Genomic DNA, 12,559 nt, shown 5'->3' with positions numbered 1-12,559 from the left:
CCTGCATGCCTTTGGTCCCTTCTGGGAGTTTGGGAAGTAACTTCTTGTCAGTGAAGGGCTATGGTAGTGGTATCCCTGATTATGTAGAGAGGAATATAGTGACTAATGTCTGTTTGTTTGTCTTTCAGGGAGCCCCCGGACCAAGAGGTCACCAAGGCCTACCTGGGCCTCCAGGAGCACCTGTAAGTCACTACTCCCTAATAGCAGCTGTGCCTAATATCTATAGGTCCAGAAATGTATAGTCTATCTGTTGCTGGATACAGAATTATTTCAGAAGCTATGCTATCACTTGGGTAGGTGCTGTGGTTATCACCGTTCTTTGTGGGACAATGAACTATATATAGGCAGGTGGCATTGCTGCCGGCACAGAATCAAGTACAGATATCGTGCAGCCTGCATTCAGAGCCCCTTTCCCAAACAGGCCATGATCAGGGACTCTTGGTGTGTCAGTTTCTGTTCAGATTGGGCACTTAAATGTCAATCGAACCACTTCATGCATATATACTTTCCCCACCCCTCCAATTAGCTTTGACTGTGTGGAGACTCTGAGCACACAGCCATTAATTTCTGCCTCTGTTAAGAATCTAATGATGTGAAAAATAACCATTTGCTAGGAGGAGATGATGGGTTCCTGTGATCATTTATGGTGAATGTTCAGATTCTAAGGATACTTAATAGAAATGCAGTGAACTCTACAGGGGTCATTTGAAATAGTGAATTCTCTCAGGGTTGGGGGTTAAAGTTACATTTCTAATCAACATGATTCTAATTCTTTTACATCACTGTATTTTATTGAGGGAAATGAAGCAACTGCATCTCTGAATTGATTCGCGCTAAGATTTAGGCCCTGTTCACTGTGATGGGTAGAAAATAAAAGAAACCTAGATGGTGTTTGATTGCAGTGTAATTAGAATGACTTAACATCAAAACTTTTGGGACAATTGCTACCTCCTGTAATCTTTGAGAGAATTAGGTTCTGTGTATATGGAAATATATACTCTAGTTCTGCAATTGGAAAATATTGAATTTCTATTCCCTGCCACGCGAGGGAATTGGTGTGGTGGTGGTTGGCTGGCTTGAAAAGCTACTAAAAAGCAAAACAAAAAAAATCGAACTGGGTGTCTGTGTAGCCTAGGTGCTCTTCATCATGCAGTATAAAATGGGGAGAGCCTTGAAACTTTCTTAAATTCCTCTCCTGGAGCAAGGACTGCTGTTTGGGAGAACTGTCCTAGGTACTGAAGATGGTCTCCTGTGCTGTACACGCATGTCATTGTAGAGTAGGACTTCGTACAGTACAAGGTGTTGCTAAGGAAATTACTTTGATCAGAGTTCAGGAAACACTCAGATAAAGGCTTTGTTTAAAGGGAACACCATTCTAGAACTAAATTTCTTTAAAATTTTTTTGTTCTTATACAATGTATTTTAAAAGTTACATTTATCTCTGTATATATGTGTATGTTTGTATATTTTACCTTCTTCCTTAATTTTATTACCTTTTTTTCATCTGTATATTTTGATCATGTTCTTTTCTCTCCAGCAACTTTTCCCAGATCCTTCCTGCTCACCTAACTTTATTCTCCCTCTTCCTCTCAATAACAAACAAACAAACAAACAAACAATAAGACAAGCAAACTACAAATGTTTTATCATGGCAAAAAAACCCAAATGAAACAAAAACCACACAAACAAATAAACAAACTGCATAAACAAACACCGCACCCCCCTCCAACACACACACACACACACACTCACACTCAAATCCATGAAGTCTCTTTGTGTTTGAGGAGCACTCCTGGGCCTGGGGCCTACACTGGATTATGGTTGATATACCCAGTCACACTGCATTGGAGAAAACTGATTTTACATTTCCCAGAAGGTTTCAATTGCATATAGACTCTCAGTTGGAGGTATAGCCTGTGTCCACTTCCTTTCTTAGTGCTGGGATTTTATCTGGTTTCAACCTGTGCAGGTGTTCTCTGTGCTGCCACAGTCTCTCTGAGTTCATGTATGCATCAGTACTGTTGTGTCTGGAAGGCACTGTTTCCTTTGAGTCTTCTACCATCTCTGACTTTTATTATCTTCCTGCCTCCTCTTCCACAAAGATCTTTAAGTCTTGGAAGAAGGGATTTGATGAAGACATCCCTTTTAGGACTGAGTGCCCACAAAGTCTGTATTCTCCTGTTGTGGGTCTCTGTGTTAACTCCCATCTGTTGCAAGAAGCTTCTCTGATGAAGATTGAAAAGTACTCTGATCAACTGGTGTAGAAATATGCTACTAGGAGTCATTTTATTGCTATGCTTGGAGTAAACTTCTTAAGGCCAGGACCAATATTTTTTCATTTATTGAAATCCACAAGGTTTATCCATGATGAGAACTTAATGAGTACATGTGGAGAGATGTCCCTGCTAATGGACTCTCAGGTGAATATTCTAGTGGGACATGCCTGGAGTGGAAAAAGAGCAGGGTAGCCATGGAAGGCACTTATGATTAGAAGCCAAAGGCCTTGATCACACAACCTATGGTATCTTTCCAAAACGTAGATTTGTACCTCTGCTAACAGTACTTGGTGACTCTAGTACTCAAGGGATTCATCTCTAATTTGAAAGTTGTCTTTGTCATCATTCATTACAAGCATAGCAATCTTAGAAAGAAAAAATACAAAATATATGGTTCGAGTATTAAAGGCATACCAGGAAATGAAATGGAGCAAAATCCTGTGTTCTAGGAGATAACAGATTAAGGGAGTGCGACCTTGGGGCAAGATCCTACCCAGCTAAATTTAGATCCATGCCTGGACAAGGGCAAAAAGTAGCCACATTCTCCCAGGAGACACTGGCTTTTAAGACTTTGCAGTGGAGAATAGAAAATTTTTGAGTTTGTGAACCTCAGCAACCCCAGGGAGAGGAAAATATATTCGGGGGAACAGCACATGATACTCTGCATCTGAATGCTGGTGACATTCCTCCCTTCCCTAGGATGAAGCAGATTCTGGTAATCTTACCAATTCATGGCACAAGCCACTTCCTTATGAGGAAGGAGAATTTGTGCATTGCCGTTCATCCTACGCCACAGGTGGATTCGCTTTACTGCTTACATGGTGATAGAGAAAGAAAAGAGCATGGCTCTAAATAGGAGACTGGCCACCAAAGAGTCATGCAACCATTGACCATAGGGACCACGCCTGCGTGATGCTGATTATTTAAGATAAGGAAAGAAGTTCAAGGAAGACTTTACTGGAAAAACAGCAGGATGTGGCGACAGAGCCAGAGCTTGAGTTGAGGGTCTCACATGTTCTGAACAATTATGATGGAGTGTTCAGGCCTGAGGGTTCACTCTTCATGTGGTTTTTTCAATTGCTTAGCAGATGGATACACCATCTCCACTATATAGAAGACACGATCAGACTTTGCCAATGTCTGCTGACTCCCAACCCAGAGGTCACACAAAATTTACAGCCTTCAACATTCTTTCTCTAATCGACATGCACCTTTCATAGATAATTTTATTTGCACCAACTTTATTATTTTTTTTAAGAGCAACAAATGCTCTTAACAATGGGGCCATCTTTCCAGGCTCTGTTTGTACTAACTTTGATACTTTGTTTTTTGTTTCCCAAGAGTCAGAAAACCCAAGCTAATTCCTTCGAGGTAGCAATAATGGAAAGAGTGGAGATACTTAAGAGTTATACACTGCTTTAGGTGATTCTTCTCTGTGTGCTTTATGCAAACTACTAACTACATTAGCCATGCCGTTTCTGTGTGCTCTTCTGCAAAGTGTGTGATGCTGCACATGTCTTCCTGGTTAAACATGTTTTAAAAGCCCATAGCAGTCAGTCTGTATATTTTAGGGTAGATGGCAGATCATGGATTGCTTCTTCTCTTCTGACCCCATCATTTCCTATTTGGAGGCAGTGACATGTTCCCGTCCAATGACAGCAAGAGGGGAGAGCACATGCCATGCCATGGAAGTCCACACATAACATTCTCTCCTTTTCCCTTTTTTTCCAAAGGGTTTGATTGGCCCAGAAGGCAGAGATGGACCCCCGGGGCCTCCAGGTCTCCGAGTAAGTAACCCATGCTCTCTTTCTGATGCCCCTACTCACCCACGCTGGCCTCAATTGCATGGCCACCATTGCATGTCATCCAACAGAGGACTCAAATCTCTTCATCCAGCTTCTTCAGCCTTAGGAACTTGCAGTGAAAATTGAAAACTGAAAGACTGGGCTTGGCTCATTCATCTGGCTGAGTATCCACCTTGTTGATCTGGGCCTTGGAAACATGGAGAAGAGTCTGAATGGCTGTGTCCAGTACATAGAGGCACACACTTCTCAGAAATCAGGATTCTAAAAGAAAGAAGCCAACAAGCCAAAGAGGATATATAATTCAGGGATCAGCAGTTGACCCAGGCAAGCAGGAGCCAGAGCTTCCCACAGGAGATGATGAGGGAATTTAATTTGGAGACAAGTATTAGAGAAAATAGAGACAAAAGTCACAATCTGCCAACATGTTCCAACTTTAATTTGAAGATCTATATCATTATTGAACATTTTGTCTTACGGTAGTCAATTTGATGCAATTAGATTTAGTTTAATTTAGAAGCTGTCCTGTGTAAAAGTTTGCACACCTGGAATGATGTAAGAGGCTTTGATAGGAGGGCTCAAGAAGCATATGCAAGCCAGATACTCTGTTGGATGCTTCCTGGCAAACTTGGCCAGGACTTAGGTTCAGCTCTGTGTCCTCAGTCTGTAGAAGAACGCACGTGCATCTGCTGGACGTGAACTCCGAAGCGTGTGCTCTCTCTTTTAGTTCCCACAAGGAGCTCTCCACAGGTTAAGTACATCCAATAGTGAGGCAGGCAGCTCCTGGCACAGTAAGCTTCTCTGCTCTGCAGGTTTGCATCCAGAGGCAATGGAGTTAGTGACCCATGGGAGGCAGAGGTCCTGGCATCTGATGGAGCATTGTTCCTCCTACTTTAATGCCCTGTTTAGCTTGAAGATTATGTAGCTCCTTTGGGGGATGGTTTTATATGCCTGCCATGGATCAAATGAGAGAGCTGGGTCCACAACACTTCACAGCTTTCACCCTGAAATTGTGTGTGACCCCTTTCACTCAACAGACCCTACCTGTCCTCGTCTACTGGTGAGGTCTCAAACATTGTAAAGTCTAGGGGAGATGTTGAAAGACATGTCCAAGGCACCATACTATGGGTGGGAAACAAATAGAGTCACATTCAGGATACTCAGCCATAGGCTGCTTCAATTTCCCCAGTCAGCCAGATGAAGTGGTCGCCATATTGCTTTCTCCCCTGTAGTAGAAGGAGTCTAGGCTCTGAAACAAGTATATGGCCTTGACATGGACGCTATGTGGCTCTTGTATGGCACCTGGTCTTTGCAAGCCTGTTGCTTTCTTACTATAGATATGAAGCTTCATAATGTCTGAGATGCTGTGAGAAAGGATGCTCTGAATAAGAAGCAAATTGTCGCAGTGCTGGGGCTCTTATCCTCTGAACATGTTCACAGGCCATCTTAAGAGAAGGCAATTATGTTCACATGCTATACATTTAGTGTTTATGCGCCACTGTCATTGAACTCCTGCAGGTGCTGCTTTCCCTGATATAATATTAGCATGATACACAGAGCTCTTTACAGAATGATGAGTATAGACAGTTTCTATTCATATCTTCAATTTACCCACCAAGTGGAGAAGAAATATCTTGTGGGAGCTAGCTGATCAGACCCACGCTTTATTGTTTGGGATTGCTTGGAACCTACCATGTATGGTTCCCAAGTCATCTTCTGCCATGTTAAGAACGGCTTAAACTCTGTGAGCCACCTCAACCACATCTAAAAAGTGAGCTTGGCTCAGTCCAGTTTTAACACAGATTAAGGGACTTGGGAACTAAGCAATCAGTTTCTGAGAGTTAGCAAAAAGATGGAGAGGGTAAGGTAGAGCTGTGGCTGGAGTGGAATGAGACAGGAGTGTAGCAAGCTCCAGCTATGTGCCAGACCTGGCAATAGCTTCTGTAAGTCAAGGCTAGACCCTGGTAGAACACAATTGCTCAACAGCCCCTTGGGTATTCCTGCTCAAAACCACATACTTCTCCAAAGCCTGCCTGCCTTTGCACAGTCTCTCAGTGTACCCCATGTTTCCACACCTTGTGTTGAGCTCTGACATTGCATAGATATTCTGCTATCTCTCTCATAATTTCCCCAAAAGATGTGCACTCTCCAGTCGGATGCTCAAAGTCCCCTAAGGCTAGGTTATATCAGGTCTCTTGGGAGGTGGATAAAGATGATGAGATATTCTGAAGAGAAGGGAAGCCCAGCTTAGAGAAGGCTGCCATGCTTCCAGGGAGTGATGTGGGAGCAGATACTGTCTGTTGCAGCCCTGTAGTTAATGGGATGCTAAAGATGGCTGCACAACATAGGAAGTGTTCATAGAAGGGAGCTACTATGACTTATGTGTACTGATCTCTAGTTTGGGCATGAATCAGTTAAAACTCCAAAGTCATGGCCTTGGGGACTTTGCCCCTTCCATTCCCCTTTCCACATTTTTTTCTTGGTCTTTTGGTCTTTTCCCTTTGTCCTACCCTAGCCTTATATCTTCCTCCCTTTCCTTCTACTATAAGTTCAACAAAAGTTTCTTCATCATCGACTCGCCATGGTGGTGGTCTACTGAGGGTACCTACTGCTGATATTCTGGCAGGCAGAGGGATGCAGACACAGCTGTTTAGTGTTTAAGCAGTTGGTGTGGAAAGGTCCCAAAGAGAATGCTGGGCTTGAGCAGGCTCTCAGGCAATGGGGTAGCTGGCCAGGCTGACAGCTGTAGAAAGGACATGAGCAGCCTTTACTGGGGCCCTGGGACAGGGACTTCTTGGCATATCTAGGGAAGGCATTCTTAGAGCCATCAAGGGTCTAGCAGGGGGAATGAAGCTAAGAGAACCTGAGAACAATTAGTGTTCAGCCCTGGAGGTCTTTGAAGGACTGTGTTTTTTATTTAGTATGAAGTGTGGAGCAATATGGGCTGCCTTCACCATGTTCTATTATGGGAAAATATGCAAACATTGAAAGAATAGCCTAGTGAACCTCTATATTCCCATATCCACTTCAACATTTATGAAGTCATTGAAACGTCTGTTTTATTTATATCAACACTCAGTCTGCCCATCACTGGGCTTGAGTTTGGAAGCAATTCTTAGTCCTGCAATTTACATATGAATATTTTAGCACACTGTCTCCAAAAGATAAAGGATTTTTTTATGAGAAACTGAACTGTAATACCATGATCCAACCCAAATCTGCTTGAAATTTCATCAAATATTTACCCCAGTACTCAGCGTGTTCTGACTTCTTTGTGCCTGACTGCATTTGCTCATTGTCATGTTTGATACCACAGCGAGGATCCAGACTTGTGCTCTGAAACCATTCATTTGAGTTTGGAAACAATTATAGAGGGAAGAGGGAGACCATCAGTCAGGAGCCTCCTGATGACCAAATGATAAGATGGAATCTCGGTTCAGAGTTGGACACACATGGAGGCTGCAGAAGTTGTTGAGGTCCCAACATGGCTCAGTTCATAGGCTGGGCATGGAGAAGACTGGGTAAAAGGCAGAAGGTGGTTCCTGAGGGTCCATGGTCTAGCACAGGGAAGCAATAAGTAAGACATTGCTGCAGGGTGCACTGGGAGAACTGAGGGTCTGTCTCTTGCTCTGCTGCCTCTAATGGCTTAACAATTGGTGACTTGGGGAATTCAGGGACTTCTGCCCCTCTTCTAGTCTGGAATTGCTCACCATTTCTGGCTGTGTTCCATCCTGTGAGCGTTGTTTGAGTTTAATGCCTGCAACAAAAACGGAAGAGAGAAACAGCTAATTGAGATGTTGTGGGCTCAGGAGCAGCTTCCTGTGACATTAGTCCCTGGCTGAGTCAGGACTGCCTGAGATAGGATGACTTACTCAAAAGTCGTATCGCTGCTTCTCTTGCTTGCCACCTGTCATTTCCTCCCCATCGATTTCCATCAAAGAAGCATCAAGAAGCACTCCTAAACATCAGGATGCACACTCGGGCTTCATGAAGGAATGGAACAGATTAAAAAAAAATTAGACTGTGAATGAAGATAGCCTAAAACAACAGGTAGGAGAAGGAATCTGGGCCCACTTTTTAAAAAGAGAGAGAAAGAGAGAGATTAGTCATAGACAGACAGCAGAATCTTTGGCAAGGTAAATGCACTCATTTTGGACAACACTGATGTTTTTCTCGATTGGCATGGTGAACGCAGATGATTGGTACCCAGGCTGAAGCGATACCTAGCTCCTTGTTACAGCACAGTAGATAAGGAGTGCTTGCCTGCACTTTGCCATAGCCTACCCATTTGCCTGATCTAGAAGGTAAGGAGGAGACAGGAACCATTGTCAATTGGAGTTAGGACCTGAGCAATTTTATCGGAATCTGGAACATTCTAGTGCAAGAGCCAGAGCCAGCCTTAGGTTTGTAACTGCACGTTTAGTGTTTCACACCTATAAAACATGAGTTTATATATGCGTGAAAAACTTATCCAATACATAGAATCATCTGGAATATACATCGGTAATGTCTTGGGTAACTTGTGTACTAGAAAAAAATGAATCAAAGGTGTAATCAGGTCTCTGGGCACACACATGACTGTGTAGCATGAAGAAGGGCAGGGCCCAGGACTAGTATCTGGTCAGCTGGGTATGGACCTTGGACAAGGGAATGTCTAGTATGAGAGGAGAAAAATTGGGTGTCACCTAGCTCTTTATGCTGAGTCCTAGAGGGATCTTGTTTTGGCAAGACAAAAATGTGTCCAGAACTTTAGCTAAGTGTAAAATTTGGAATACTGAATCATGAGGATGAAGTTCATGGCAACCCACAGTGGGAAGCCAGTTCCCTTCCCAAACTCCTCCTGATCTCTGTTCTTTGCTCTTTGCACAAGCTCACGGCAATCTCTTATAGACCTTTGGTTATTTTCACACCTCCTGGTTTCCTCCCATCAGTTATGGAAAACTAAATAGATAATCCTCTCCAAGTTGAGGTTCCCTTTCGCCTCAAGACAGAGGCTCCCTGTACTGCCTGTGTTATTTCCTATGTACCAGCGTCAGGAGGGCACACTCTTCTAATGGCATACATCTTTGTAGGACTAGTGCCAAGGGGTGGTAGAAACAAGTGGTTGGCAGTCACTGAAGGGCAGGATTGCAACTTTGCAAGTTTTCCTCTGCATGTGTGTGTAGTAGTTTATATGTGTGTGAGGACATGTGTGTGGAGGCCAGAAGTCAATGCTAGGTATTTTCTTTCCACTGAATATGTTATTTCCTCCACAATAGGATGTGAGACAAGGCTCCTCGATTGTATTAGATACATTGGATACAGTGTAAGGTCCATGAGCTGCAGGAGTCTGTCTCTTTCCACTTAGTGCTAATTTCCTGATGTTCAGACCCAAGCCTTCATGCTTCACTCACTTAGCCGTCTCCCTACCCTGACTTTCCTTTTACATTTGTCATTTGGTTTTCACAAAGTACCATGGGGTATGGTATCTTAGTCTCAGATTAGTAACTAGGGGGTCTGAAGAAATGGGTCAGAGTCTCCAGCGTCACCTAGTCTCTAAGGTGACATTGATCAGAGCCAAGTCTGCCTGGCTTTACCCTTTTCACAGCCTGAGCCTTGTTACCCCCACCCAAGAGATCAAAACTGTGAGCTGTTTTCCCAGCCGTGAGCTCCTTGGAGAGAGACCCAGGGCTCTTACTTTCCAATCAGGTACATCCTGTGTGCTTCCCCAGATGTGGATATCTTTTGTCTGTTTCCCTTGGCACAGAGGTCTCATGATTGCCAAACACGAATACCGTGAGACCCACCAGCTCTGACTCGTGTCAGGTTTCAGAGAGAAACATGGGCAGGCTTTTGTCAGTGGCAGTTTGGGTGGCATTTGTTCCACTTTCCATTGTTAAAACTTCCTGCTGGACCAGATGGGAGCAGTGTTTGGGCCACAGGCTACTATTTGATTCATTCCAGGGCTAGGAGCCAGGGTTCTGTTAGGACATTCTAAGTAGTCCCAGAACACCAGGTTTCAGATCCAAACAGTGGGAAATGATCATTCTAGACATTTGGAGGCATGGAAAAGAGCTGAGCGAAAGACCATAAGGCACACATTAGCTGACAGGCACAGCCAAGCCTTTTGTATGCTAATGGCTCCATCAGTGGCTATGTTAACACATCCTAGCTAGGTTTGCTGCTGTTTAGAATTTATCAGCCTTTCCTGTCTCCATGGGCAAACAGGCTGCCCTGGAAATAGCAGTTTTGCTTAACATTTTGGCATCCAGAATCACTTGAAAAATCTGCCCTCGTGATAAATTACGAATACTTATCCAGATACTGTGCTGGGCTGCAGTTTGAAAGAGAAGAAAATGAAAATTTCAGGAAGCAGAACTACCGTTCATAAGATTGCTCTTTATTCCAGGGAACCTGTCAGATTCAGGATGTGCACACAGCTGCTCCCTGGCTTCAGCTGAAGCTAACACAGCTGCTCGGGGCTCTGTGCCCAGCTCTTGAGATGCTAACTCATTTGTTTGTGGATGATAGTAGGGAATGCGTATCTCAAATGTGCTTCCTCATTTTGCCTATAATTCTTATTGTTGTTGGGCCTTCCTGGATGATGTGTTGCCCCAGGCTGTGATTTTTGTCCAGTTGAAATGGAGAGGAGTTATTACATAGGCAGAAGTGTGGCTATGGTCTCTAAGCCCTAAGAGGGCGTTAGAGCTATGATAAACCTCCCAGCCAATTCTGCTTTTATTGGGTTTCTGTTTGCACAGAACAGTTTTATAAAACCCAGTTGGGAGTTTTATTACTGGATGCTGTTAGAAAAGAGGGTAGGATGTCTGGGTATGGGATATTCAGGTCAAACAGCTCCACTGTGTCTTCTACCTGGTGTGGAGCCTCTGATGGCTAAGAGGTGCGAAGCTTAGATTCAGCTTCTTTTCACTTAGCAAGGCTGACTTACTGCACACATGGTCAGTGAGTGCTAGAGGAGATGATCTCAGCTCCAAGGGAAGGAGTGAGAGATCTCTGGGAGGCACCTGGTGGCTCTGGGTGCTGGGCTGTCAGCAGCATGTCCTCAGGGGATACAGCTGACTTCAGTGTGGCAACCCCTAAATGGATGACAAAGATTGTGCTCTTATCAGGAGAGAGGCAGCTTCATGATGTTGGTTAATGGATCACAGGGCTCCCAATGGAGGAGCTAGAGAAAGTACCCAAGGAGCTAAAGGGGTCTGCAACCCTATAGGTGGAACAACATTATGAACTAACCAGTACCCCGGAGCTCTTGACTCTAGCTGCATATGTATCAAAAGATGGCCTAGTCGGCCATCACTGGAAAGAGAGGCCCATTGGACTTGCAAACTTTATATGCCCCAGTACAGGGGAATGCCAGGGCCAAAAAATGGGAATGGGTGGGTAGGGAAGTGGGGGGGAGGGTAGGATTTTTGGGATAGCATTGGAAATGTAATTGAGGAAAATATGTAATAAAAATATTAAAAAAAAAGAAGATACATTTTCATGGCTTTCTCTGATCTCAGGTCCTACCCTAGGCTTTTACCTCCATACTGGAAACCTAGTGGTAGTGACGTTTGCTTTAGTTGGTAGGATTCTTTGCCTTTCTCTTGTTTCTTATCGTGCCTTCAGGTCTTGTATTAGTTTTCTGATCCTGTGATAAAAACACAATGACCAGGGAAACTTACAGAGTCCATCATGGCGGGGAAAGCATGACAGCAAAGGGCAGATAGAGTGGCAGGAGCAAGAAACTCAGTGCTCCGCAGCTTTAATTGCAGATTGACAGCAGAGAAGAGGATGGGGATTACTGTGAGGCTATAAACATGCTAAGGCCAGCCTCTGACAAGACTACAACCCCCTCCATCTCCTCAGACAGAAAGCACCATGTCTTCAAATACGTGAGCCTTTGGGGGCCATTTCTCATTCAGACCACTACATTTGTCTGCCCTTCTAGATTGTTGGTTTTCACATCCAGGCAAGGGGGTTTCTCCTGATCTCACAGCTGCTACATAGCTCATTTTCATGTCATCAGAAGGGCTTGTCATCCTCTGAAGTTACATAAGATCTTGGCCTACTGAGGAAGCAGAGACCCCACAGCCTCCTGCCTGTGAAGGAGACAGATGCTTCTCGCATCCCAGCTCTGCACAGGCAGGCAGGGAGGAACCACTCTGAGGTATTCTCAACCAACAGCCAGGTTTTCACATCCTTCCTTGTCCTCTGTCCTTCCTCCCAGGACCCATTTGGTATTTCATTCCTATCAACAGAGAGATGATGCTGGGTTGGTCCTGAATTAATCTTGTAAATAACCAGCAACTTGCTGTGCAATAGCCTAGGGAAAGGGGAAGTACATCTGTCCAGGTAGAACACTAAAGGTGTCTGTTTTCCATTCCTTGAGGAGGAGAAGGAATGGGCTCTGTTCACAATCATCCTCTTAATGTCCACTGTCACCAGAGCAGGGTCTGATGCAAGATGAGACCAGGTGAATCTAAGGTGTGGCGTGCTTCT

At 44.2% G+C, this 12,559-nt stretch overlaps 1 protein-coding gene across 5 annotated transcripts in view; it reads left to right on the top strand.

Annotated features, from left to right (window-relative positions):
* Col22a1 (collagen, type XXII, alpha 1) overlaps positions 1–12,559 on the top strand; it is a 355,185-nt gene that overhangs the window by 213,508 nt on the left and 129,118 nt on the right. For all 5 annotated transcript variants that reach the window (XM_006521382.4, XM_006521381.3, XM_006521378.4 and 2 more), the window contains 2 exons: positions 129–182; positions 4,010–4,063. In XM_006521382.4, coding sequence (XP_006521445.1) covers positions 129–182; positions 4,010–4,063 — 108 coding nt within the window. The remainder of the gene's footprint in view (positions 1–128; positions 183–4,009; positions 4,064–12,559) is intronic.

The sequence above is a fragment of the Mus musculus genome, chromosome 15 (assembly GCF_000001635.26).
Source record: "Mus musculus strain C57BL/6J chromosome 15, GRCm38.p6 C57BL/6J".
NCBI classification, from domain to species: domain Eukaryota; kingdom Metazoa; phylum Chordata; class Mammalia; order Rodentia; family Muridae; genus Mus; species Mus musculus.
Note: the sequence above shows the minus strand (reverse complement) of the source record. Positions and strands in the feature narration are given on the sequence as shown.